Here is a 26,048-nt window from a genome sequence, read left to right on the forward strand (position 1 = left end):
TGAGGAAGAGAGTAATGAAGAGTAGATAGCACTTTAGGTAAAATATTAAACCTCTGTAGGAGTAGCTAGGATGCCTTTAATTTGTTTTCAAACTAATATTCTTGAGCCTAACAGCATTGGAGCTTCTTTAGTGTTAAGTGCTTGCACTATTCTCCAGTTTCCTTACAGAATCAGACATCATTTTAATTACCAGAAACACCAGACATGACTACATGAAAAGAGGTTGTAATGAGGTAGGGGTCAATCTCTTCTCCCAAGTAGAAACTGATAGAACAGGAGGAAACAGCCTCAAGTTGTGCCAGGGGACGCTGAGATTGGATATTAGGAAAAATTCCTTCACTAAAAGAGATGTCAAGCGACAGAGCAGGGAAGTGGTTGAGTCACCATCCCTGGAGGGATTTAAAAGCTGTGTAGCTGTGGCACCTGGGGACATTGTTTAGTGGTGGGATTGATCTCAAGGGACCTTTCCACCCAGTGGTGGATGAAAGGTTTGATGATCTTAAGCATAAAGGTCTTTTCCATCCAAAGTGAATCTATGATTCTGTGCCTTCGTTTCATAAAACTATCCCTTGGATTTCCTTAAGGCAAACTGAAACAATATTTATTGATTTTTGTATGTAGATATACTTCAAATGAATTTTGCTTAAATGAAGAATTTACACTTAGGAAGAAACAAGAAATCTAAACTTATTGAATCCATAAAAAAATTATCGGGGCTGTGTATGCCCTAGACTCAGCTTCTTCATGGAAATCTTTGGAACAACACTCAGTTTGTAGGCACTTCTCAGGCACTGACATGTTTGTTGGCCTTCTGCTAATTTCTTCCATTTATTCCCCCATGCTCCTCCCATTTATTACTACTGGGTTTGAACCTTTTTTCAGCTGAATGGGAGAGAGCAGGATTTTTACTGCTGAGGAGTTCATCAGTACAGCTGTTCATGGCTCAGCTGACATCATAATGTTCAGGTTTTGACAAACGTAACTACAGGGCAAATCATTATTCTTCATCACAGGCAAAACCTAGGAATGGGAAAATCATTTAGAGGCACCAAGAGCACATTTCACCTCTGGGAATTATTGGTACATGTTCTCCTAGGAAGTCAAATGGATGCAGGAGGAGCAGCCTTTAAATCCAGTGGCTCTGGGAAGAATACCTCTTTCAGCATCACAGGCAGGCTGATGCCTGTGTTTTTGGCTCTGAAGCGGATTTTGTTGTTTTGTTGAGACAGATGAGTCTTTATTTCTGACATTGTGGTTCCCCTGGGAGACCCCCTGCCATCAGCCTCCTCAGCTGTGGCAGTGTCACTCCTGGGGAGGGTGATTGCACAGAGGCCAAGGGCAGCAGCTGCTTGTTCTGGCTATTCCTCTGCATTTTGGCATTAGGAAAACACATCATGTGGAATTCTGCCCTTTACACTGGGCTGTGTCCCAGCCATCACAGCATTCAGGGGAAGGATGCCTGCAAATCCTCTCCTGCAGGAGGAAAGAGATCACAGCACAGTGACAAGTATTGCCTTCCTGTCATCTTCAGCTAGTCTGAGAGCCTCTCCAACCTCTCACTTTGTTTCCTTTGCACCTAAAAGAGGAGAAAGGCATTTGGTCCTACTGTTTCAGCAATGGGAAAAAATGGAGCTATCCAAGCAAAGCAAAAGAACAGTATATTACTGCAATCATCTTTAAGAGAGGAGAAAATGTGCAAAAAATATCATGTCACTCCAGATTATGAAGTAGGGTAGCTACTCAATTTCTAGATAGCATATTCAGATCACTTAAGAGAGTGGAGCTTTCCCCTTCAATTTGCCTTTATTCTCTAAATTATTCAAGAAAGTACTTTGAATAGCATGTTTATGACGCATTAATTAAATACATTTAACTTGCAATATGGGTCTATTAACTGACATGGTGAAATTTTAATTTTTGTAATCATGACTTTTTAGTCATTACCTTTAATGAAATTAGAGTAAAAAGGCTTGAATGTAGTATTACAGTTTAAAAATGTAATTTTCACTAGAAATCAAAGAAAATTGAAATAATCAGACCATTAAAGACACAAAACTATATTAGAGCAACTTAACCTGAAGGCTTAATTAAATATGATGCAAAATGTTGTTAGCATTTTTGTGAACCTTCGAAACAATGCCTTCTCATTAAAGTAGGTATTACAAGGGAGATTACATTTTTGTTGACACTACTATACTTCAAGATCAAAGGCACAAGCAGGTTCAATGCTCTGTTCTTGTACTCTTTGTTTCCCTGTATGTGATTTTTGTTTTTTAAGCTACTTTTCTCTTTGACAATGAAACATGAAAGCCACGCTGGTGAACGTTTTGCCAAATAAGCACAAAGCTCACTCCGTCTGAAAAGAAAAAAATGCGGAGCCCATGAATTTTTAAAAGTTCATACATAATATATCATAAAAGTGGGATGAATAATACGGGGCACGGGCTTTAATAAAAAGCTCCTTGACCATTTCTCAGAGCTTCTGAGATGTAATCAATACCCAAAAAGGTGTATGGGGGACATTGCTAAGATTTACTCTTTTTTTGCACACAGTGACACTATCTGCTCACTATATCAACCGAGGACACAATATTGAATTTCAGAGAACAGAAGGAAGTAAAAGCATTGTTATCTGCCTCAACCGTGTTTCAATCCAGAGATCAGCTTTATGGCTCTTCCCTGACACCAGACTTCAGAGGAGAAAAGGAGGTTCCAGATGAGGGGAGCAAGGGCAGCACAAACACTCACGAGCATCTGAGCATCAGCACTTGGAGCCTGCACCAGGCCTCGGTTCCGTTCCACTTCTGAAAGCAAATCCCCAGAGGAGAGGTCCAAGATGCGTGAGTGGAGTTTCTGGGGGGGCAGAAGGGAAGGAGCAAAGCATAAGCATTTGTCAGACATTCAGCAGATCAGCATTTTTAAAATTCCAAACTCTGCTGTTAAATTTCAAGGGAAATGAAGAGCCTGAGGTAAAAGAAGATTTGTTCTAATTTGAAATGTTGCTCTTTGTGCTTACTTTGTCCAAGACTTCCTGACTGGAGGACAGATCATCCTTCATCCAAAACAAACTCTACTTTTTCTTCTAGTCACTGCTTTGCAACTTATCATTACTTCACACACAACAATAACAAATGAGCATGAGCCCCACCATTATCCACAGAGTTTGACAGGTTTCAGGAAAAAAGCATAAAAATGAACTAAAAAATTAACATTTATAAATCAATCAACATGTTAATGTTGTTTTATTTACAAGCTGTTACACCTTGTGTGAATGATTGCAAAAGTGACCCTATTTTTAACCAGCATTGATCTGCTGAAGGCCTCCTCTGCACACATTTTAACTCAAAGTCATTAATGTCATCTGTTAGGAACAATTAATGTGAATAGAAAATAATTGCATCAGGGAACTGGGGACTCAGAGGATTTTGTGCATTAATATTCACATGCTGTTGGATTATATACACAGTTTTTCTCAGTTTTGCTTGGCAGGGTGGCTAAGTTTGTGCCTTTCCCTCCATGTATACCTGTACACTAATTCTAGGGCTTTCAGTCTACATTAAACCTTGTTTGGTTTAATTGCAGTTTCAATAAAATCCATGATTTATGTGAATGCCTCAGCCAATGACTTCAAAAGAAAAAATATCTGCAGTCTTGTTAGTCCTGGGCCAGCACACCGTGTAACAGGCAGCAGGGATCTGACTCAGGGTCCATTGAAATCAATGCAAATGGACTAAAAAAATAAAACCCAAGAAATAAGGACCTTGGATCTTTTCACTTTCCCATTAATTTTCCAGGTTTGCAACCTAAGAGACCACATCTACCCTCCTCAGCCTGGAGGAACCAATGGTGCAGACCCTGGCAGGTGCTTTTCCAGAGGACTCTGTGAGGGATGCAAACCATGGAGTTTTGTGGAGCCTCTGTGAGTGCCCCATCACCCTGTCCATCCAAAAAGACTGGCCACAGAGGGAAAAAGAATCTGAAGGCAGAAGAGCCTCCACACAGTGTAGCAGCAGCTCTCTGCAGAGCCCTGAAATGCAAGTCACACAGTATCTTACACCCAGCTGCTCCCCAGCTTGCTCTCTGGGTACCCACTGCAGAAATTAATCTGCCAGAGAACAAAGCAGACAGCCATTCCTACAGCCTCTCTTATCTGCATGCTCTGCTTCAGGCTTCTGTTCCAGACAATCTAGGAAATTTTTTTAAAAACTTCTAATTATGAATTTGGGAGTCATTTCTCTAGAGTAACTTATTCATCCAGGTTTATTAAGGAGGTACTGTCTGTTGCAGAGAGATTATGGAAAATATTTTCAATGATCAATATTCTGTATAAATATGTATTATCTAATACATTGTTGAATAGATTAAATGAAATGCTGCAAGCCCTCAGTACCCAAGATACTTTTCATTATAAATATTAACTACATCCAGGCTATGTGTTTTTAAAATGAGTGATGTCTGCTAATTCAGCGTGCACCTTTCAGAGTTCTACCACTACTATTACTGTCAGGTAGTTGTTAGAGATTTAAACTCCAGGTAAAATGCCTGCCCAAAGTCACAGATTCACTGACTTTGTACATTTGTTCCTCTTGACAATAATTCCAAGTGCATCACTGAGCCACCGGAGAATCCCACTGTTTTCAGAACCAAGAGTCACTAGTGCTATGAACAAGTGGTTTGCAGACAAATTAATTATTTTCTCCAGGGAAACCAGTCACCTGAGATATTTTAGTGGAAGTTACAATAGTCAGATCTCTGCTTTGGAGATGATGACTGGGGACAGCTGAGATGGATGAACATTTATAGGTGAAAATGTATTTTCCCAGAAAAAAGAGGATCCTAGAAATAGTGCTAAAGGAATTTTACAATTGTAATACTGTCTTCCCATTTTATTACTTAAATGGGAACATATAAACATTTCAATAAGGGAAACAAAACATTCCCCTACAACGTCATCCAATGAAATTTAGTGTTACTTACAGAATATAGAATCTGTGTCAGACATAGGAGCAGAGATCAGTCAGAACAGGCAGAAATCAGAAACAATTTTTGATCAGTGATCAATGAGAGCCCAGCTGGAAACAGCTCAGGGTTGTGGGATCCCTCCCCAGTGGCTCAGTGTAACCCTGCACAGAAGTCATGCTTGTGTTTGAATCACCTTTGCCACTGTTAAACTCAGTGACTCTCTAAAACTGCAGTAGCAAAGGCAAATCAGCAGACTAAAATGATTAACAAAGAAGGAAAGCGTGTTCTCAAGATGTATAATGTGATTATATTTCTGTATCAAATGAGATCATCACATTGGGAATATTCCTCCCCACACATATGCAAATAAACTAACAGAGGTGGCCAGAACAATGACTAGCATTAACAGCATAATAAAGTTTGAGGTCATTAATTAAATATAATCACACAGCACTGAAGCAAGTCAACCAATCACAAAAGAAAAGCATAAGAAAAAATGTGTTTTTCTTTCATTTATTTTTCTTTTTCCTTCTCCATTGTCTAATTAAAGAATGGGGACAACTCTAGCATTTGTTAAAAAAACTCATTAATGATGCATTTAAAATCAAGTAACAGATTGTGCTATGTATCTTGATTCTGATTTCTTCTCAGATACACAAACTGTACTGTGTCCTTTATGGGTATTTTCAGATGGCAGTCACATAACTAGACCAAGGAGTTACTGCTGCCTTGAAAATTGTACAGTATTAAAATCACTGTTGATGCTATCATGACACAATGCAAGCAAAGGCAGGACACTGCCCAGAATGGCTTCCATGGAAGAGATCACATCTGTTTAAGTGAATACTTAACTATGAAACTGAGGAGTTACAACCATCAATCCAAGCTATCTGCCCACTTGTTGGTGCCCTATATAATGATAAAGGGAAAATGAGCAATACTAGAGGTGCTAGGGAGTGCCTGGACCCCTCTGGAAACAGAAAAGCATCAGGATCACTGGGCTGCAGACCTGAAAATCCACATGGAACTGAATACAGCATGGAATGGGCCAACTTCCTTGGAAATTACCCTGTACTGAATACAATAATACTGAATACTGAATCACTACAGGGCAGGTGTGGACTGGAAACTTTGTTAACATCTTAGCTTGACTGGACCCACATCTCCCCAGAAAGGGGGTGCTGAGAGGCCAGGGTAGAACAGAGGGGACTTCTCTGCAGGTGCCTGTGACCAACAGCAGCAAAGCTCCTCCTTCACCTGTGAGACTGATGCAGAAAAGACAGTGCCCTTTGTGGTTCCATGCCACGATTAACTCCTGTAACCCACATGAAAAATAAAAACAAAGTAATTGATAATTTAGGTGGAAACCTATTCTATCAAGCGCAATAGGAAATACAATTATCTGGCAGGCAGGTAACCAATCCATCAACCAGCAAGCCAGTTCCCCTCCCCCAGCAGCATTCTTATTAAGACTTTCTAGGAAGATAAAAGAAAGCTACTACCTGCTGGCACAAGGCAATATTACAGTGACTCCCCTAACCATTGTGCCTCCTGACTCCATCTCTGCAGAATATCTATCAGTTCCCATCTCCTTTTTCAACATCTAATGGTCTGCAGCATTGCCAGAACAATTTTCAATGAATTATGCCAAAGAGTACACAGCTCTCCAATATTGGATGAGTTAATTGCTATTAAATCAATTGGCTTTGCTTTTCTCACATGAGCCAAAGTCTATCATTCACAAAATTCTCTCTCTAGATACCAAGGAGACATTTTCATCCTGCTGCTCCATGCCAGAGCTGTAAATGTTTGTTTGGTGTGTGTGGCCCTCTCCTGTCTTTGCTGTTTTTCAGGGCATCACAAACCTGAACAGGCACATCCTGGCCTGCTTCCCTCTGTAGCCCAGCCACTGAAATTGGGCTGGCAGGGAAAACCTTCTCATTTCCATTGCACCATAAAGGCAGTAGGCCACAGAAGGAAAAAATATTATTAGGCAAAACATTTACATATTATTAGTTTATGTAGAAGCATAATCTTTTATTTTTAAAAAAATTGATTTTTGTAGTCCTTAGACACATTTCACAGGGGAGGTTCAGCTGGAGATGAGAACATCCTTCACCTATCCCACCAAAAGTTACCTAGAGTAGAACATGCACTGTTCAAAGTGTGACCTTCTCATCCACTAAATATTTTGGAATTAAGGAGAAAATTAAGTATAGTTAAGGAAAAAATAATAAAACCTCCAAAAGTAGAAATAAACTTTGCCTTTAGACAAATAAGACTTGGGAATATATATTATTTTGAAATATGGAAACTTTGCCTTCTAAAGAGAGTAGAACATGTGGTTGTCAACAAAAACCAGCCAAATATGAAGCAAAAGTGAAAGCTGCAAGAAGGTGCTTCCAATTTTTAAATTCTAATAATCACCAACATAGGAAATATACTTGCAACTACACAGTGTGTACACACAGAAATGCCTGATGTCTTATTGTATATAATTGGTATCACAAAACCAAAAGTATAATAATTATTTTCAGCTGTGGAAGTTATCTATTTAATAGAAAATTCAGAATTATTTCCTACTATTCACTTCCTATAAGCAGAACTTCATGGCTAACACTGTTTAGTAAATGAAAACCAGGTCTAGTGAATGGTATCCTTATCCATTGGCAGGGAAGTTGGAAAGAGATGAGCTTTCAGGTCACTTCCAACACAAACCAGTCCACAATTCTATGAAAATTATTCTTTCTCTTAATGTTGGGCCATGTTTAACCATTTACAGGACTGAGGCTAAAACTGGAGTGAAAAACCAACACTCTTTGACTGTTTAAAATGCTCCTCCCTAATACAAAGTAATTAGATGTTCATCACTTAGATCTCTAAAAGCTATAAATAAAGCTCTGCACAGGCAGGAACATCCAACTTCTGCCTGTAAAGGCAATGCACCACATGCAGCCAGCTTTTCTATTTCTCTGCTGCTACAGGCTTATTATACAGTGCTGCTACAGGGTATTTTTGGTGGGAAGAAAGGGTTAACACATAGTAGGTGAGACCCAGGATAGCTCTTAAAGTTGGAGACTTTTACTGATCCTACCATGGGCTCTTTGAAATACAGGACACAATCTCAAAAGTGCAGTTCTGCTCAGTGGTGATAGGAGGATGTGTTGTACATAAGTGAATATTAAAGGATTAACTTTAAAATGCATTTCAGTAAGCTAAATGAGTTCTTAGTACAAAATTGAAAAAAAAAAAGGAAGTTTTCAGCTAGCCCTTAAATTTCAAGAGAGTGGATCTAAATTTTCCATTAATCTAATAAAAATACTTCCACGGAAGTTCTAATTTGGCGTTTTCCATTTGTTTTTGTTGTTTTTCCCTCCTACTAGGCACACTTTTCTGAAAAGCCTTTACAGAAGATGCAAGAGTTTAAATCCAACTCCAGAATTAACAGAGGTTTCTCAGTTTGCTGGCAAATCCTCTGGGTGAGTTTATTGAGACTAAGGCAACATCCAAGACAAAGTACAAGGATATGATACTAGAAACAGTTGTATGGAAGATTAGGGTGCTAAAACAACATCAGAAAATCCTGCTAACAAGGTAATTCCAGCACAGAAAGTAAAACAAAGTTTGATTTGTTTGCAGAGTTTCCAAGTTTGCAGCTCTCTATTACTATTGAGAGATCCAGAGATGGCAAAACTCAGTGAATTAGACCCAAAGTAACTCCAAAGGCTGGAGACTTATATTCTAGGGTATAAATTGGGAGGTATTAAGCAGGCATTTGATGTACAAACACCAATAGCATAATCTCTCTGTATTCTTCAGAGAGTTGACAACATTAATGTAAGGCTAAAATTACTCCTGTTCCAAATCCTTAGTTTTATTAATTTTTATAAACTGCTTTAAATAAAAGTTACATTGAAAGACACAAAGTAATCCCGTCTGATCCCATTTTTCATTTTATATGTGTACCAGTGTTTTCAAGCTCTGAGATTCCAAAGTGTTTTTCTCATTTCAACAGCACTATGGTAGGAGTCTGTAAATATTGCAGTAATATGAAAATGAGCTAATTTAATTTCTTAGGAAAATGCATGTACAAAGTTCCCTGTGGTTTGTAATTACTGTAAAGTCAACAGTTTATATCAATGACCCAGTAATCAGCTACTCAGAACGTGAATAATTAATGAAAAAATGTTTTCAACAAGCTTGCAAATGGAAGACTCCTTGGAGTATGGTGAAACAGCCGTGCTGTGAGAATAGTGACGTGCAGGAGAGGAGCCTTTTATTAAGTACATATTTGTATTTTGTCTCTTATTTTTCTAAATGTCTTCCCATTGATCTAGCACTACTCAGTATGTCAATTCCACTGTGCTAAATGAGGGCCAGCATCATGTGGGTGCTGTGAATTATGACAACATCAAAGAGTGAAGGGCACATTCTGCACATCCTGACACCTGCTGTTGTTACACTGTCCACAAACAAAACCATTTTGTTTTTAACACTTCAGTGTTGCCAGAAAGAACAATTTTATACTGAATTTATACTTATACTCAGAAACAACTTTATACTGAATTCTTGCAACAGTGAAGAACTGTACCATTAATCTTTTCTGGCATGTCCTACACATGCTATCTATGCTTCAGTAAAAAGGTGGGCTGGTTTTTTATTATTTCATTGTATTTAAGAAATGCTTTAATATAAAAACACAGGAGAAAAGTCCTAGTTCTGCAACAGTTATTGCATTATCAATCCTTATATGATTAAAAGATACTAATTTCACCATTTCATACAATGACAGGCAGTGATATTCCTGGCACAACATAACATTGGTCGTTGCCTTTGTAATTTCTACAGTTTAAAATCCATTTTCACATTCAGTTTCTGACTATGCCCCAAAATAATCTAAAGGAATTAGGCAGACCTCAGTGAGATCTTCTTATTGACATTTATGTTGATCAATGTTGGCTCCACCAGAATTGGAATCTACAGATCAATTCCCTTATTAGATTCGTTCTCAGTGCTGCCATGATCATTTTATCACAGAAGCTGCTGCCATCAGATGCTGCTTTATCACTCCATAATGGGATAAACTGAAGCTTTCCTCTGGCATAAAGCTGGAAATGATAACTGTCTGAAGTCTTTTTCTTTCAAAGATTTTCAAAAATGTCCTAGTTAAATGCATAGGTCTGTTTTAAACACTATTTTCAACTGAATTTACCTGAGCAGCAATAATTTTTGTCCACAAGGAAGTTCCAGTTCTCAAGGTGTTAAACAAACCCCAGTGCTAACACTGGAGACTGCCTTATTAATCACTTTCTTCTTGCTGAGCCTACGAGCCAGATGACAGAAGAAGAAAAGAGGCTCAGAATGAAGATATGACAGAAAAAAAGAAATGGTCTCAGGAACAGTAGGAGTTTTATATCGACACACAAACACACGTGCAAACACTCCAAAATAGCACACACAATACATACACAAGGTTTGTCACAAGTGTTTCATCTGGTTTTGAAAATATACAGGGACATGGTATTTTTAGTGAAAATGGTGTTACAGCTCCTGTTGAGAGAGGAGTTCATCACATTAATTTAAATCTCCGATAAAATAAATTAGCTTTTTTATTGCCAGGTTGAACTACAGGGCTATGATTGTTATGTATTGCTACAATCTAAGTCTTAATGGCATTTTAGCCCTGTGGTGGTCAAACAGAAACCATTTCAAACCTTCTAAAGGCTATTAAAACATGTGCAGATGTCTGGAAAATTAATACTATTATCTAACACTAACCTTTTGCCTGTAGGAGGAAAAGGAGAGAGAGAAGGCTCAGGAAGATGCTTTAGATCAATACCTGGCAAGCCAGGAGGGCAAGCTCTGTCTCACAGGGAAGTTCATTGGCTGTGAATGGGGGATTCAAGTGAGCAGATTCATCCTTATTTGGATTTCACTGAAATCATTCATTTACTCAAAAAAAAAAGAAAAAACTTAAAAGAGATGGGCATTGTTTTTACAATCCTTCCTCACTGCTGTTTTCCAAGGTCCAGCAATCTAGGCACTGGAAAGGTTCATTCATTTAAATGACAAGAGCACAAATTTGTCAAGGTTAATGTTGAACAAGCCATATTTTCCTTGCCTCAGTATTATGCATTAAAAAGTTATTTCATTCCTCCACCCTCCTTTTTTTTTTCTTTTTTTTTTTTTGGTGTGTGTAATACTGCTGAAATGTCATGTGGATTGAAAGGAGTTTAAAAGTAGGAGGAGAGTTGCAAGAACTACTTTTATTGTTAGTTTAAAGCCTTTTACATACGTATTTTTTCTCCAACTCTAATGCATTGTTTTTGTCTCTGACAGAATAATTTCTAATAAGAAGAGACTTTTTTCTTGAATACCTGGATACAAGGTACTTGATTCTATTCCTTTTCCTCAAAGCACTTAGTTAAAAGTATGATTTAGAAAGAATAAGTGGGTAGATTCCCAGCTGGTAGGAATGATTGGCTTCACTTCTCCTATTGAAACGAAAAGAATTTCTGCCAGGACAGGAATTACCCCATAGGCTTCCCAAACTTCTACTGCTCTTCAGAAATAAAGCTTCTAGATGGTCATAAATGAGCATTTCCAGTGGGATTTTGTGACAGTGTTCACAGGGGTCCGAGGATGAGGGAAGAGACGAGGATCTGACTCCATGTTTCAGAAGGCTTGATTTATTATTTTATGATATAAATTATATTAAAACTATACTAAAAGAATAGAAGAAAGAATTTCATCAGAAGGCTAGCTAAGAATAGAAAAAGAAAGAATGATAACAAAGGTTTGTGGCTCAGACTATCTGTCCGAGCCAGCTCCCTGTGATTGGTGATTAATCAGAAACAACCACATGAGCCCAATCACAGATGCACCTGTTGCATTCCACAGCAGCAGATAACCATTGGTTACATTTTGTTCCTGAGGCCTCTCAGCTTCTCAGGAAGAAAAATCTTAAAGAAAGGATTTTTCATAAAACATGTCTGTGACAGTATTTCATTCTTGGAAGTCCCAAATCTGACCACAGGACCTCCAGATGGCACTTCAAGTTCTTCAAGGTTTATCCTGATAACAGCAAAATCTCAGGGCTTGTATAGGACCCAGCACAACTCTGGAGGCCTGATGATCTCAACAAGCAGCTCAAACCTTGGCTGTACCCTTCTGGAATTCCACCAACCCACTCTGGAGGGATGAGAAACCTTGGCATGACCTCACCACCAGGCTGGCCATGCAGGCCAAGTAAGGCTGAAGGCCAGGTGAGGAGGGAGAGCTGGTGCTGGTACCAGCAAGGACTGTGCATGGGTGGCCTGAGGACACAGCCCTGCACTGCCCATGCTCATCTGCACCTCCCTCCTGCTGCCCCAGCCAGCAGGAACACCAGGAGATGGAAAATGCCAGTCACAGCTCCTGGCAGGAAAGGTTCCATACCCTCCAAGCATTATTTGGGACCTCAACCGGCCTTGGCAGGGCTAGGGCTAGGCCTGGCATGGGATGGCATGGGAAAATCCCCTCTCCTGGCCCAGGTTGGGAGTTTTACCTCTGGCTCAGGTGGTTCAGAGCTGCAAACCCTCTCAGCAGCTGTCTCTGCCAGCCAGCTCCTGACTAGGAACCTGTGCCCTTATGTATTGATTGTTTTCTCATTGTGGATAAAAGCAGGGCTTAAGGAGGTATTATAGAGGAATTTCTAAAGGGATCAGCCCCATTTTGGGAGTAGCTAGATTTTTAGAAGAGCTCAGCACAATCCCTGAGCTCTTGAAAGTCTGGTCCCATGTGAATGAAGGACATGAAGACCTAAATGAAAGGTTAAATCCATTTGTTATTCCCCCAGGAACAAGTACCAGGTGACAGGGCAGAGTACACCCATATTTCTAATTATTGTCAAGATCTCCTAGGGATCATTTAGTCAAATAAATCTAAGTGAGCCTCTAAAACACAATGCCAATCTCTGATTCATGCTCACACTTGCAGCATCTATAATTCATATTAATTGTGCCTAGATCTGTGTCTGTTCCTGCATCTACTGTACAGGAAAAGTACACAAGGCTTATTCAGAGAAAAACAGTTAATAGTAAACAACAAAAACTTAAAAAAATGATTGAGCATTTCTGCTTTTAAAATATAACTGAATATAAAAATTTAGGACCAAAACACTACAAAATTAAGTAGCTCATTTCTGAAATTGTATACCAGAAAGATGAGCTGAAGAGTGGGAGTATATTTGAGATTTTTTTAAAGCACTGCTATTAATTCATGATGCCATTACTTTGGCAGTCTGTTTTCCACACTTCTAATGCAGTAAGATGGAGTTTAATTCATAATGTGGAAGATGCCCTTGTGATGCACACAGGACACAGACAAATCACTGCCCCTTCCTGCACCCAGACATTGCTCGGTGACTAATGGAACACAGCCTGCCCACATCTAGAGAATGAAAGGAGCAGGGATGCAGTCTAAAGATGCTAAAAATACAGAAAAACTCCAGGCTGTCAATATCACATTGTTAAAGATTTAATGACAAAGGTAACTTTTCCTTTCAGCTCGCCCTTATCAAGAGAGATTACAGATGGTAATTTAAGAGTTAAGGCACTAATGGACTCTTCAGTTTCACTGAGCACCTCGTGCTGATTTTATCTTGCAATACAGTATTTCACATTCTCAGCGAATCAACAGAGATTTAGTCAATAGTGCCACGGCCTTTGGATGAGAATTTGAATCTTACCAGTATCCAAACTATCATCAAAGAAGATAGGTCATTTGGGAAACAAAGGAGAGCATTAGTGAAATTCAATACTAAAATATAGGGTTGGTTCCTTAGGTGTTTTATGATTCATTATGAGTAACATTTTATTCTAATTATCAACTCTTTCTTCTATGTGCAGTATCTGTAAGAGTATACAAAAAATATAAAGTATATCAAAGGAAAATTATTTTTTCCATAACAGATGGCAACAGAAAATACCTATTGAGTAACCTTATGTGCTTCAACCCACTTAGCATAATGTCAGTTTGTTTCATTTGATGGAATGTGTAAGTTTACATTACTAGCAATTCACACTGGCCTGATATAATCTGAACAGTTGAAATGTTATGAAGCAGATCACTTATTGGCACACCTACTTCTCTGTAAAAAGAGCCATGTTTCTATATTGTTTCCCATCTTCAAAGTGCCTACTGCACTTAAATAACAGTAACAAAACCACAGTAATAAAGTAAAATATAAATGAGGTTTTATATGGATTGAGTGTAATAACAGATGAAATTCATCCTTTATCTATTATTTGTTTCATAAATGCTTTTGCACAGTTATCCTTTCTTTAAATCTCAAAGTTTTAAGAAAATAAAAATGAACTACATACTTAGCTCCATTAGCACAATAAAACGAAAATCATAGATCTGTAATAATAAAGGTTATAATTCTGTAGTGCTTTAGAATTTCAATAGATTCCCACTTTACCACAAGACAGAGCCCTTTAAATCTTTGAATTAATTTTTTACATTCTTTTGGTATTCCATTTGAGAGTTACAGAGTGTGAAATATGCACCATGATGAGAAAACAATTACCTGCACACCTGTTGTTTGAGCACACTGCCTTTAGGCAGGACTTGCAGAGGTTACTATTTTATTCCACTGTGAAATCCAAAAGGGGGGAGGCTCTAAAAGCTGACCCGATGATATGAACTTGCACTTTTATATGTAACATGTGGCTTGTAGGTACCACATCACAAACTGTGATAACATTGGAACAAATCCATGCTAATTTTTGCTATCAGAATGTCCATGATAATTTTTTTTTCCATTTAGAAAGGAAATCTGAATGAGTGACTCTTGGCTTAAATACAACAAGCACATATTAAAATAAATACATTTCAAACTGCAAAACTAGAAACATATCAGACAACACATGGATGAGCTGGTCACACAAAATAGAAACATATGAGTAACTCAGAGTTTTCATTAAGTTCACAACCAGTCTCTAAGCAGCCTCTGTACTTACACGTGATCATTTATGCAGGGATTCACACAGAAAGTTGCTAATAAATCTTGTTAGTATATTCAACAAACAGAACTGGCAGAAAGAGCAGCCACAATGTAAGCATTACTGTGGGTTAAATATAACTGCATGGAATAAAAAAGCATGTCTTTTTAATGTTTATTAAGAGTGAAGCACAGGGCAGGTTTGGAAAGGAGTACAGCAATATTCTTTCCTATCATGGAATTCCTTCCTTTTTAAAATTTATTCCCATATGCAATACCTGGAATAAAGGAAAAAACATGAACAGTATTCTTGTACTTATTTACTCTGTCCACAAACTTGCTTAGGGTTTCAAATGCCATATTGGATTCCTGCCATCATGTGGCTCATCACTGATAATAAAAATCTATGCACAGAATAAAGAAAAATTGTTGGTTGACTCAGTGTCAGTTGCTTATTTTTCTTTGTCTAAAAATTGGCAGCAAAATCTCACTTTTGTTGTCCAGGCCTGTCACATCAGTACAGCCCCACGATTCTCCTGACGTGTGCTTACCCTGAAATACTCTCTTTGCTCTTGAATAATGCCTTTACATTTCTTCAAAACTTGAAAAATATTGCTCTCCTCAGTCAAAATCATTCATAAATACTTCACCAAGGATCACTTGTGGCTTTCCTGAAGATTATTTGCTCATTTGATTTGCTGGTTTTGCTATAGCTGTAGCAATTTATTTTTATCAGGATAATGGAAATGGCTCATTTTTAGACTCAGTAGCTGAAATTTATCTATTTAAAATTGTATCACAGAATGTCATGTTTGTGTTGACATTGGTTTTCTGTGGAACCTCTCCAGGCTGGTTAAAATACTTGGACAGAGGAATGCTGAGCAGCTGGGGGTAATTTTCTCTTAAATGCATTATCATTCTCATCAGATCTACATGCCCTGGGAGCTTAAGTTAATGCTTTGATTTTGTTTGAGAGCAAATTGGTAAGAATTGAATTGCTGAAGTAAGGGACAACAGTCTGACAAGAAGGTAAATCACCAAAACACAAATTACTGATGGAGCAGGCCTATCAGGTTGCTTGATCTAAGTTCCTCTTACTGAAATGCTGTTCCCCAGTGACCCTCCACTGTGCCTTGCTTTAGTCTGGTCTGTTGTGAGGGATCTTGCCCTACCTCTCCTCTCATTCCACCATCTCTAACAAACATTTTTGTGTTCCTTTTTCAGCCTGCTATCTGGGAGCTCTTTCCAGGGCTGCCTGCATGTCAGATACACCACCAAATTCTTTCAGGCATTGTGCTGCTGCTGTGCATTCAAAACTAGAAATCATATGGTTTAGGGAGATTAGGTTGAGTTTCTCCATAAGGGGGATGTTTCCTTTCTTCCCCTCATCACTGACTTTTTGGTCACCCATTTATCTAACCAATTGGCTCTCTAAATATTTTATCTCTGTAATATTTCTTCAGCATATATTTGGAGCTGCAAACAGGATAAGTAATAAATATGGTTTATAATGTATTATTACATGTTGATGATTTAAGCTGAGATGAAGTACAGACATTCAAAGTTTTACATTTCTGTCTTCTCAGATATTATTGGTGAGTGAGGACATGGAACAAATAGTAATTAGAAAACAGTTTACTGAGATAATGCAAGATTGGAAATAATGACATCACCATCCTCACATGAAGAATGTTCTTTAATTTGTTGTTGAAAGTCTCAAAAAAATTGAGTGTTCCATACTAGATCACTGTCCTGATTCCTGTTATGCAGAAACATTCTTACAATTTCTCCTGGCTGCAAGGCTGGAGGCTCATGAAGACCCTGGGGATGGATCTTCATGACTGTAACTGTGCACTTTGGTAGCCTTGACCTGCAGGAATCAATCCAGCAAAAGATTTCAATGGCCTGAAATCTTTTGAGAACCATAAATAGAGTAAAATCCACTCTTACACTTCTTAAAAGGGGTTCTGCTAGCAATGTAATTCTTGGATAAAGGTTAATGTACTAGTTTAAACTTAATATATCTCAAACATGCTTTACATTTATGTGATCACCTTCTTCTCTGTTGATACAGCCCTGGAGATTGTCTTAACTTGCCAGCAGTATTTAATTACTGCTGAAGAAATTAGCAGATCTGGAATTAAATTCTCCTTCAAGCCACCAGTCCTGATTTCTGAGTAAGGAAATATTCACTACAGATGCTGCCACAACTTATTTATGTTGATATGTTTACAGAGGAGAAAAGGACAGAGTTTGTTCTGGAGCTGGAACTTTCCTGAAGATTTGCAGAAAGGTTTGCCCTGACAATCTGATGGATACAGAGGAATAAATGTGAAATAAGCAAATAAGCAGGTCAGCTGCAGGACTTTCACAACTTGAAAACAATTTGCTGATTTGGTATCGAGTCTGACTGCTCCCCTGAGAGCCTGCAGGCACCTGACTTCTGTGAGAAGGAAATCCTACTGCTCCCCAGCATATAACAACACTGAAATGTACCTTGGAATGCTGACAAACTGTTCCCTAACAGTATGTGACCATCTTTAGGTTTCATTTCAAACCCTCAAACACCTCTTCTCGAAACACTTAAATATTACACAGATCTCTTTGCTGTAAAGCAATGCAACTTCACTTTTTACCTCCTGCATTCAGACCTCATCATGCCTCTGATGTGTGCACCAGAGGTCAGGCTCTGAGCCCAGACATTCCATCTCCTTTTGGCAGCTCTTAGGGCAATTAAGTGCCCTCTTCTTCTTCCCATATATAATAATGTCTTTGGTGCAATTTACCCCTTCCTGCTAAGTTGTGCAAGGTTCCATCACAGCCTGTACAGCCACACTCTGTCTTGTACATCAGGTTTTTAAAAGGGCTCATACCAATGCAGTCATCACAAAGTAATTATTATTTACCTTGACCACCTGAGAATTCAACAGTCTGTGCTGTAGAATTCTGGGCAAAATTTTAGGTGTGAAATTAAACAGTGTGGATGGTCCATGAGTAATAAATATAAGTAATTCAGCCAGAGAAACACAAGAAGAAAATAAATGCTTCAGGAGACCTCCCTGCCTGGTTCTGGGGTTGATAAAGTAGAATTTTTATGATGGAAATAAAATGTCAATGAAAATATAGTTTAAGATCAGGGATATTGTAAATCTTATGATTAGAAATATTATCTTATACTTTCCCAACTATGAAAATTTTATTACTTATTTAATCAAATAAATCAACTCAATAAATTTTGCTGCTTGCCACTTTTTTATCCCTTTTCCCTGAAAAATCCTGCATGGTTTATAAAAAACCCTCGTGACAACAACTTTGTGGGTGAAAAGTGAAAGCAAGACTTCTCCCATGAGAACAATTCATCTAGCAAACAATTTGAATTTATGTAAACAGAGCTATATGATATTAAAATTTTTTTAAAAAGGGATATTTATAAGAAGGCAACCCCTGATCCCTTATTCCTTTCAGCATCCTCTTGTAAATCACTTCCACAGATTTCTCTCTTCACTTCTAATTGGTTTTCCTCTACTCAGTTTTAAATCTTTGACTATTATCCCCAGCTCTTTGTCCCATTTGCAGATGAAGAACAAGGTGGGTCACTAAAATGGAGCTCCTGGTTTTCTTTCCCAGCCCCTCTTGCTATGACAGGCAGAATTTAATATTTTCTAGCAACCACATTGACAGAGGAAAATGAAGGCTGCTTTGGTAGAATCTGCTCTTTTGTGCTAGGTTTTAACTATAACTATTGCTCTTTCTCAGATGGTGCTGACACAAAACACTTTTCCAAGGCTTCATCATTTTAAAAAAGCTGTTTCAGAGAATTATAAAATAATAATGAAAAAAAAAAGGTAATCAGCCTTCTCCTTATTTATCTATTCTAGTACTGCCTCTGTAAATCACACACTTCAGCTACAAAGAATGCCCCCAGAAAGAGAGGGTAGCTCATAAACTGTCTACAGCATCAGAGGTGAAGAGAAAAAAGCCTGAATTATCTTTTTATCCTGCTAAAATTTTGCATCAGAGACTGCATTACTTATCTTTTCATGACAGGAATAAGACAGCATCTGTGTCCCTCCCTGCAGGCAGTAAGCACACCAAAATTCCTGGGAGCAGAGAACTTACATGGCAACACACACAATCCCAAACTCAACACACATTGCTTCAAATTAGGGGCTTCAACTTCCTAAGCACTTACATTTTATGTAAATGCAGGAAAAAGTAACACTTTTAACACCTTTTCTACAGTGCAGGATTCCTGAGGCAGTCATGGAAACTGTACTACATGAATTTAATTTTTTTTTAATTGGTAGTAAAATGAGTGTTTCTTTTGAACTGTGTGAGAAGCATGAGCAAAACCAACGTGGGCAATTGGTGCAGTGTGCAGGCCAAATTTAAAAGATTTGTACCAATCGATTCACTAGAAAAAAAATGTGAATTATCTGATATCTAAGACATATCAATCATGAATTATCTGCTTGCAATCATACACACAAAAACCTAGGGCAATGGTGAAATCTACACTTACCTTTAAATCTTGTTTTAAAAAAAGAAATCTATATTTCTCTTGAAATTTGAGAAGCCAAAATGTTTACAGTTTAAAAATAAGCTTAACTGTGTAATACAAGAGTCTCCTCATGTCAAATATGGAATAATTTTATGCTAATATCCAATGAAATCACAGGAGTTGATATGCAGGAAAAGCAGCTAACATTACTTATTTTTAGCTTGTGCCCTCTACCATGGCATTCTTCAGAATTTGTAGTTTTACTGAGTGTGGCTAGTTCTAGGATGAGATCAGCATTAAATAAAATTGAACTGTATTGTACCAGGGAGTACAGGTAAGGTGAAAACACCCCATGCCCCCACCCCCAGTTAGCAGAATCTGCCCATTCCCTTGACTGGGGTCAGGATCTAACAGGAATGTCCTTATCACACATTTATAACTTTTCTGTGGAGTGACACATTTAAACCAATATTTACCTCCTGCTCTAAATCTGGGCTGTGTGCACTTCCAAGAAGACAAAATGCAAACTTTTCTTTAATTTTATGCAGGCACACAACAGTATTTGCTCAGTTTCAGTCCTAAGAAAACAGCCTTCTTCAGATGTTGTCTCTCAGGCAGCAAGATCACAGACTACATGCCATTCATTCGAGTCTGGAGTATAATTAGAGGATAATTAAAATTCTGGAAACTCACATATTTCCTGTTTGGTTTGGATTTTTTTTTTCCTTGGTAAAAAGGACATATGAAGAGTTTCAGCAGAAGTTCTTCCTTTTCTAACATACAGTGCCACTTGTTCTCTGGTTTGTTTTCACCTAGTGAGTTAAAACCTTTTGATAGCAAGAGAACAGACATAGCAGCAAATTTTGCTCCAGGGAGATCTGGACTTTCTGAATGAGCTTAATTCCCTTTTGTCCTCAGCCAGTAATGACAAATCAAGCGAAAAGCGGGGGAAAAGAAAATCTATGTACATTTGTTCCTGCCAAACTCGGCAAGAACAATGATGTGAAATAATTTTAATCCCTCAGGGAAACATGTTAGATCATTTGGTTCTTTCTTCCACCTGGTGCAGGTTCATCTCTTTCAACTTTTTTTCAGAGCTGCTGCACAATCCAGTTTCAAGGATCTCAAGTCAAAGTGTTGATCCCACTCTTCAGATGTTATCCAACACTTCTGTAGCATTCCCAGAATAACCTGGTTTTATTGTTGCCACACAAGGAATTGGGAATAGGAACTGCATCTGCAATAATGAATGTGCAGCATGTGACTTCTGTGCAATCAAACCCCAAGCTGACATCAGCTGGACTCAGACCCTTTGGAAACAGGAAAAAGAAAGAAAAACCACCCCAAACTGGGAAGAAGGAGCAGCTGATGAGACTGTCAAAAGCAGAAGTGAGCAATGAAGATCCACGCTGTGGTGGATGTGTCAAAACTGTGAATGGATAAAGATAAATCAGACCTCTGTGCAGGGGTCTCTGAAGGATGAACTGGGAAAGGAAGCAGGGGACAAGGGACAGGAAACCAGGATAGAGGAGGTCCTGACCTAGCAACACTCAAATCAACACAAAATCAAGAGAGGAACAAGAGCCTGAAGAAAACTCAAGAACCCAGATCCGTGTGATGGTGACCTGGCACCACCCTGCCTGTGCTTTAGAGCCCCTCAGTAAGTACAGTACTTGCCCTTAGCATGCAGATCCCCTTGCCTTTAACATCAGCTGTGAGCAAACTGTGTTTCTGCACAAACCCAGCTTTGTACTGGGTTTCTGTGTTTCTGCACAAAACCCAGCCCATCCTGAGCAGAGTCAGCAGCCTCAGCTGTTGGACAACAGTGCAAGGGCCACATCTTCCTCTGAGTTACAGATGCACAGCAGTGAGGGTTTAACATACACATTTAATATCACTTATGTAGCTGACATGTCCTGCAGGTTGTAATTAGTCCTCATTTGCTGTTCTCCTAGCTCATGGTCAGATTTGTTGGAAATTCTGCAAAGCAATTCTTCTACAAAAGGATGACAAAGAGATGGGTTCATTCACAATAACAGACATTGCCAAATGAAGAAGGATACTGGAACACCTCTTAGTATTCCAGAATGGGAAATGAGTGAGACATGGGTCAATTGGTTTCTCAGCTACATCCTCCCATAAAACATTGGCAAAAAAAAATCACTCTAAGCCTGTGAAGATGTACTTAAACCCTTGCAAGTTAGCTGAAACCAGGACAGTATCACATATGGCAAAAGTTAAATAAATGGGCTGTCTTCTCACAGGAAATTACACTGTTCACCATCAAGCAGGATGTTAAGGAATAGGAGCTTCTCCCCTGCAGAGGGATAATGAACCCATATCATTCCATTTATCATAGAGAAGAATCATCTAAAAAAGTAAGTTACTCTGCAGGTGTGCTCCTCTCTCCAGATTTCCATGCAATATCAGAGCTCACTGGCACACATTTTCAGTTTCAATGGGATCAGAGTACAGATAACAGTTATTCTTCTAATATATTAAATCTATCAACTGTCATTTCCCACTTACTGACATAGCCTTGAAAAGAAGAGAAATATTGTATACTTTTAAGAAATATAAAGCTCCTAGCTTGCTTCCTACAAAGGCCATTTCCTACCTGAAGGAGGAGGTCTGAAGCTGGTTTGACTTTCTGCTGGAAAAGAACACTTAAAGTTCGATTCTGTTGTTCCAGATCAAAAACTCTCATTTTCAGCTTTATACATTCCTCCCTCAGACCCTGCAGCACAAGGGAAAACAATAAGATTAGAAAGCAGGTAACAGAAGCACATAAAACCTCTAATGATAGAGTTTTTATAAACATACAACACACAACTTTTAAACAAATAAACACACAACTTTTAAAGTAGTATAAATCAGAAAACATGCTACTTCATTTTCTCTGGTCCTTTGATCATCCATTATAACATTAAAGAAAATCTTGTCATGAAGAACAGTAGCTACCTGGCACCCCCTTTCAGAGTTTTCTGTTAGCATAAAAATGACTTTGCTAGCAATGTGCTCCATCTTGCAGCTGACACAAAGCATAAGGCAGCAATTAATAGATGGATGCTGTCATAAGCATGAGCTGAGTGAAATGCATAAGCTACACCAAACCAGGCAGAAGTTCAAAGTGCCTTCAAGGTGCTCCTCTGAAGTCTGATCCCTTCCTTGCTTTTCCTGGAACAACCAAGTCAGCTTTGCTGTGCCTGATGTGGATGGGCTGTGTCTTCCCAGACACCCCAGGGTGTGCCCAGCTAGGCAAGAAGGCAGTGGCATCCTGGCTGGATGAAAATACTGTGGCCAGCAGGACCAGGGCAGGGATTTCCCTCGGTGCTGGGCATTGGTGAGGCCACACCTCAAGTGCTGAGTTCAGTTCTGGGCCCCTCACTAAAGAAAGACACTGAGGGGCTGCAGTGAGTGCAGAGAAGGGCAGTGGAGCTGGGGATGGGTCTGGAGCACAAACCTGATGAGGAGCAGCTGAGGGAGCTGGGGGTGTTTAGCCTGGAAAAAAAAGAGGCTCTTTTCACTCTCTACAACTCCCTCAAAGGATGTTCTAGCCAGATGGGCACCGGCCTCTTCCAAGGAGCAACTGATAGGACAAGAGGAAAGGGCCTCTGGAATGGCCTCCAGGAGAGCTTTAGGTTGTACATTAGGAAAAATTTCTTATGGAAAGGGTTTTCAAGCATTGGAACAGGTGGTGGAGTCATCACCACTACAGGGATTTAAGATTTAAAAGCTGAGTAGATGTGGCACATGGGGACAGGGTTTGGTGGGCTTGGCAGCACTGGGTTAATGGTTGGACTTGATGATCTTGAGGGTCCTTTCCAATACAAGCAATTCTATGATTCTATGAAAAAGATTTAAAATTGGCCATTAGAAGCAGAGGTGGAGTGTAAAACCAGTCAAGCCAATAATGTCCTTCAGATACAGCTAATGTCTATCTATCTATCTATCTATCTATCTATCTATCTATCTATCTATCTATCTATCTATCTATCTATCTATCTATCCCTGTATCTATCTCTGTATCTCTGTATCTATCTATCTATCTATCTATCTATCTATCTATCCATCTATCTTCAGTGTAAAACCTGCTTTTCCTGGTCACCTGAAGGAACGCAGAATTCTGTTAGAGAGAGGATTTTGGAGACTGTGCAGAATCTGACACCGAGCTTTTCAGCAATATTTTGTGCAGCTGCCCTTTTTGAGGTAAGAGAGCTTCACAAAGCAGGAAAGGTAGTCTCCTAATAAAGGTTACATGTAAAAATAATAAGCTGCAGCCATATCTCGGTTGGTTTGTTTGGTTTTTTAATTTACATCTCCAAAATACTTACCATTATTTAAATTTAGGCCATTTGCTGCCCTGTGGTACTGCCTAGCTCATATTACTTCCCACCATATGAAGGTGGAGAAACAGGCCTCAGCACCCCCATATGCTGTCCTGTCAATACCATTAACAACATGATGACCTGGCTTGATGAGAAAACAAGTCAGAGGGGAAAACTGTATTCAGATGTAGCTTAAATTCTTGCCTACAGTTACTCTAGTCTCTACTCTAACCAGCACTGAGGTTATAAGAGGTGAACACACAATAAAATATGTTCATCTTGAGACTCCCAGGAAACTGTAAACATCTTTTTATGCATATGTATCAGATTTTATGAATACTGGATGAATGCAGTTGTTCTCTCCTGATGGTTTTATAACATTTGTTTTAGGTGCCTGTCAAGTGGCTGTTCAGTTGAAATTGCAAGAGCCTTCCAACATGACCCTCAAAAAATCTCGAGGCTGATGATTTCTAAAGCCCTGAAGCTTTGCTTCCTGTCAGTGAGACCTCTTATCTCTGGTCTTGCACAAGAATCTCTATTAGTAATAGAGACTGCAAGCATCAAGACCCATCATTACCTGTCTTTCACAAATCAGAGAATTTAAAGCTGAGCCTTGGCTGTTATAACAGTGCTTAACATTTCAAGACTACTAAGGGCACTGGAAAGGAAAAATGATTCACAGAAACTACAGTGTAGAAAAAAATTAAATCTTAGCAAGGCCTCTGCCCAAAACCTTCCTATCTTACAGCATTAAAACCATAAGATTTATGCTTCAAACTTCAGAATTTCTGTAAAAAAGTGAAATATAAGATAGTAGATTACCCACCCAGATGCTATAAACCCTGCCAATGGTAATGCCACACATAGCCCAGAGGAGAAATGAGGCACATAAAAGTAGCAATATTCTGGTAAAATAAAGTCTGAGTTTAGAAACTTGCAGTCCTAAAATTACCAATTAATACAACTATCATATGTCTGAAGCATATAATTCCTCTCCTGTGGGCAAAACAACTAGCTATTAAGGTAGCAATCTCCCAAATATTTAAAGTACTCTTAGGGTTCCAGTACAGTGATATCTGAGCATCTCTGTGGTCTTGCTTTATCTCTTCCGTGTGAACCAGACTCACTCTTCTCCAAAATGGGATCCAATGGCCTCAGCAGAGGTTCCAGAAAAACACTGCTCTCCCTCTGAACAGGCTTCTTTCTGCTTTAATTACCACTTAATTCAATTATTTTTTATTTAATTGATGAAAATGGAGATATGACTTTCAAATAGAACCCAGAGTAAAAAGAGTAATCTCCTGAATACACTCCTATGGAGGAGATTACAATGCAAGAAGTAGATAAACAGGGCACAAAATTATTCAATTGAATTGTTTAGCTCAAATTTCAAGCTGCTGATCCAGGTCTTACATGGAAAAAAAATAAAAAATCCAGTTATCAGCAGTCCAATCAGCTCATGTTATATGACAAGTCTTTGAGAGGAAGGAGAAAGAATGGATGTTTTCAGTATTATCACATACAGGTTTGCCTCAGTTAATTTTGTTGGATATCTGACTTCTTAAATTTCCTAGAGGCAAAATTTTCTATTAGTAAGTGGTAGAAATCCATAGAATTTTGCTACATAAAATTGTGAAATTATGCTGCATGGCTAACTCAGCACAAATTCAATTTAACATCGTTTCTCCAGTCACATCAAAAAAAAGTCTCTCATGTTAGAGAAATTCTATATGTATTGTAACAAATTACATACTTGAAAAGGGAACGTTTAAGACTGTAATTCTGTTTCAAGGATTCAGTGACATTGACAAATCACTCAAGCTTTGCTCACTCAATTTGTGTCACCAGAATCTCTCAGTGGGATCACAGTCTTTGCACATCCCAGCAAGCACACAGCGCTTTACTCCTTCCATTACAGCGTGTACTTCATTTAAGTGAAAATTAGTCCTTGAGGGATGATTTCAAATTCACAGCCAAGCCCACGCCGTGTGTGCTACTGTACAAAGCCACTCTTCTCCCTTTTGTGAAAGCTCTCAGCTTTTCTCCATGTCTTGCTCTGCTCCTGACGGGTGTTATCTCTCAGTGGCATGAGTGACTCTGCCTTACTGCTCAGCTACATGATGGTAGATTTATCTGTTTACCAGCCACTATTTGGGTTCTGATATCTACCCTTTTGGGACTGGTGTGAGGAGTGCAATTTCCTCTTTATTGTACACTATTGTGTTCCTGTCTCTTCTTATAAAAGGACTTGTATGAACGGTGTCAGGAGCAC

General features: G+C 38.8%; 1 protein-coding gene across 1 annotated transcript in view; it reads right to left on the minus strand.

Moving 5' to 3' along the window:
- Nucleotides 1-26,048, minus strand: part of NCKAP5 (NCK associated protein 5) — a 379,983-nt gene that overhangs the window by 59,815 nt on the left and 294,120 nt on the right. The window contains exons 11-12 of the mRNA XM_036386988.2: nucleotides 22,066-22,185; nucleotides 2,749-2,853 (exon numbers count right to left, since the gene is read on the minus strand). Of these exons, the coding sequence (XP_036242881.1) occupies nucleotides 2,749-2,853; nucleotides 22,066-22,185 (225 nt within the window). The remainder of the gene's footprint in view (nucleotides 1-2,748; nucleotides 2,854-22,065; nucleotides 22,186-26,048) is intronic.

This window comes from Molothrus ater, chromosome 7 (genome assembly GCF_012460135.2).
Source record: "Molothrus ater isolate BHLD 08-10-18 breed brown headed cowbird chromosome 7, BPBGC_Mater_1.1, whole genome shotgun sequence".
Taxonomy (NCBI): domain Eukaryota; kingdom Metazoa; phylum Chordata; class Aves; order Passeriformes; family Icteridae; genus Molothrus; species Molothrus ater.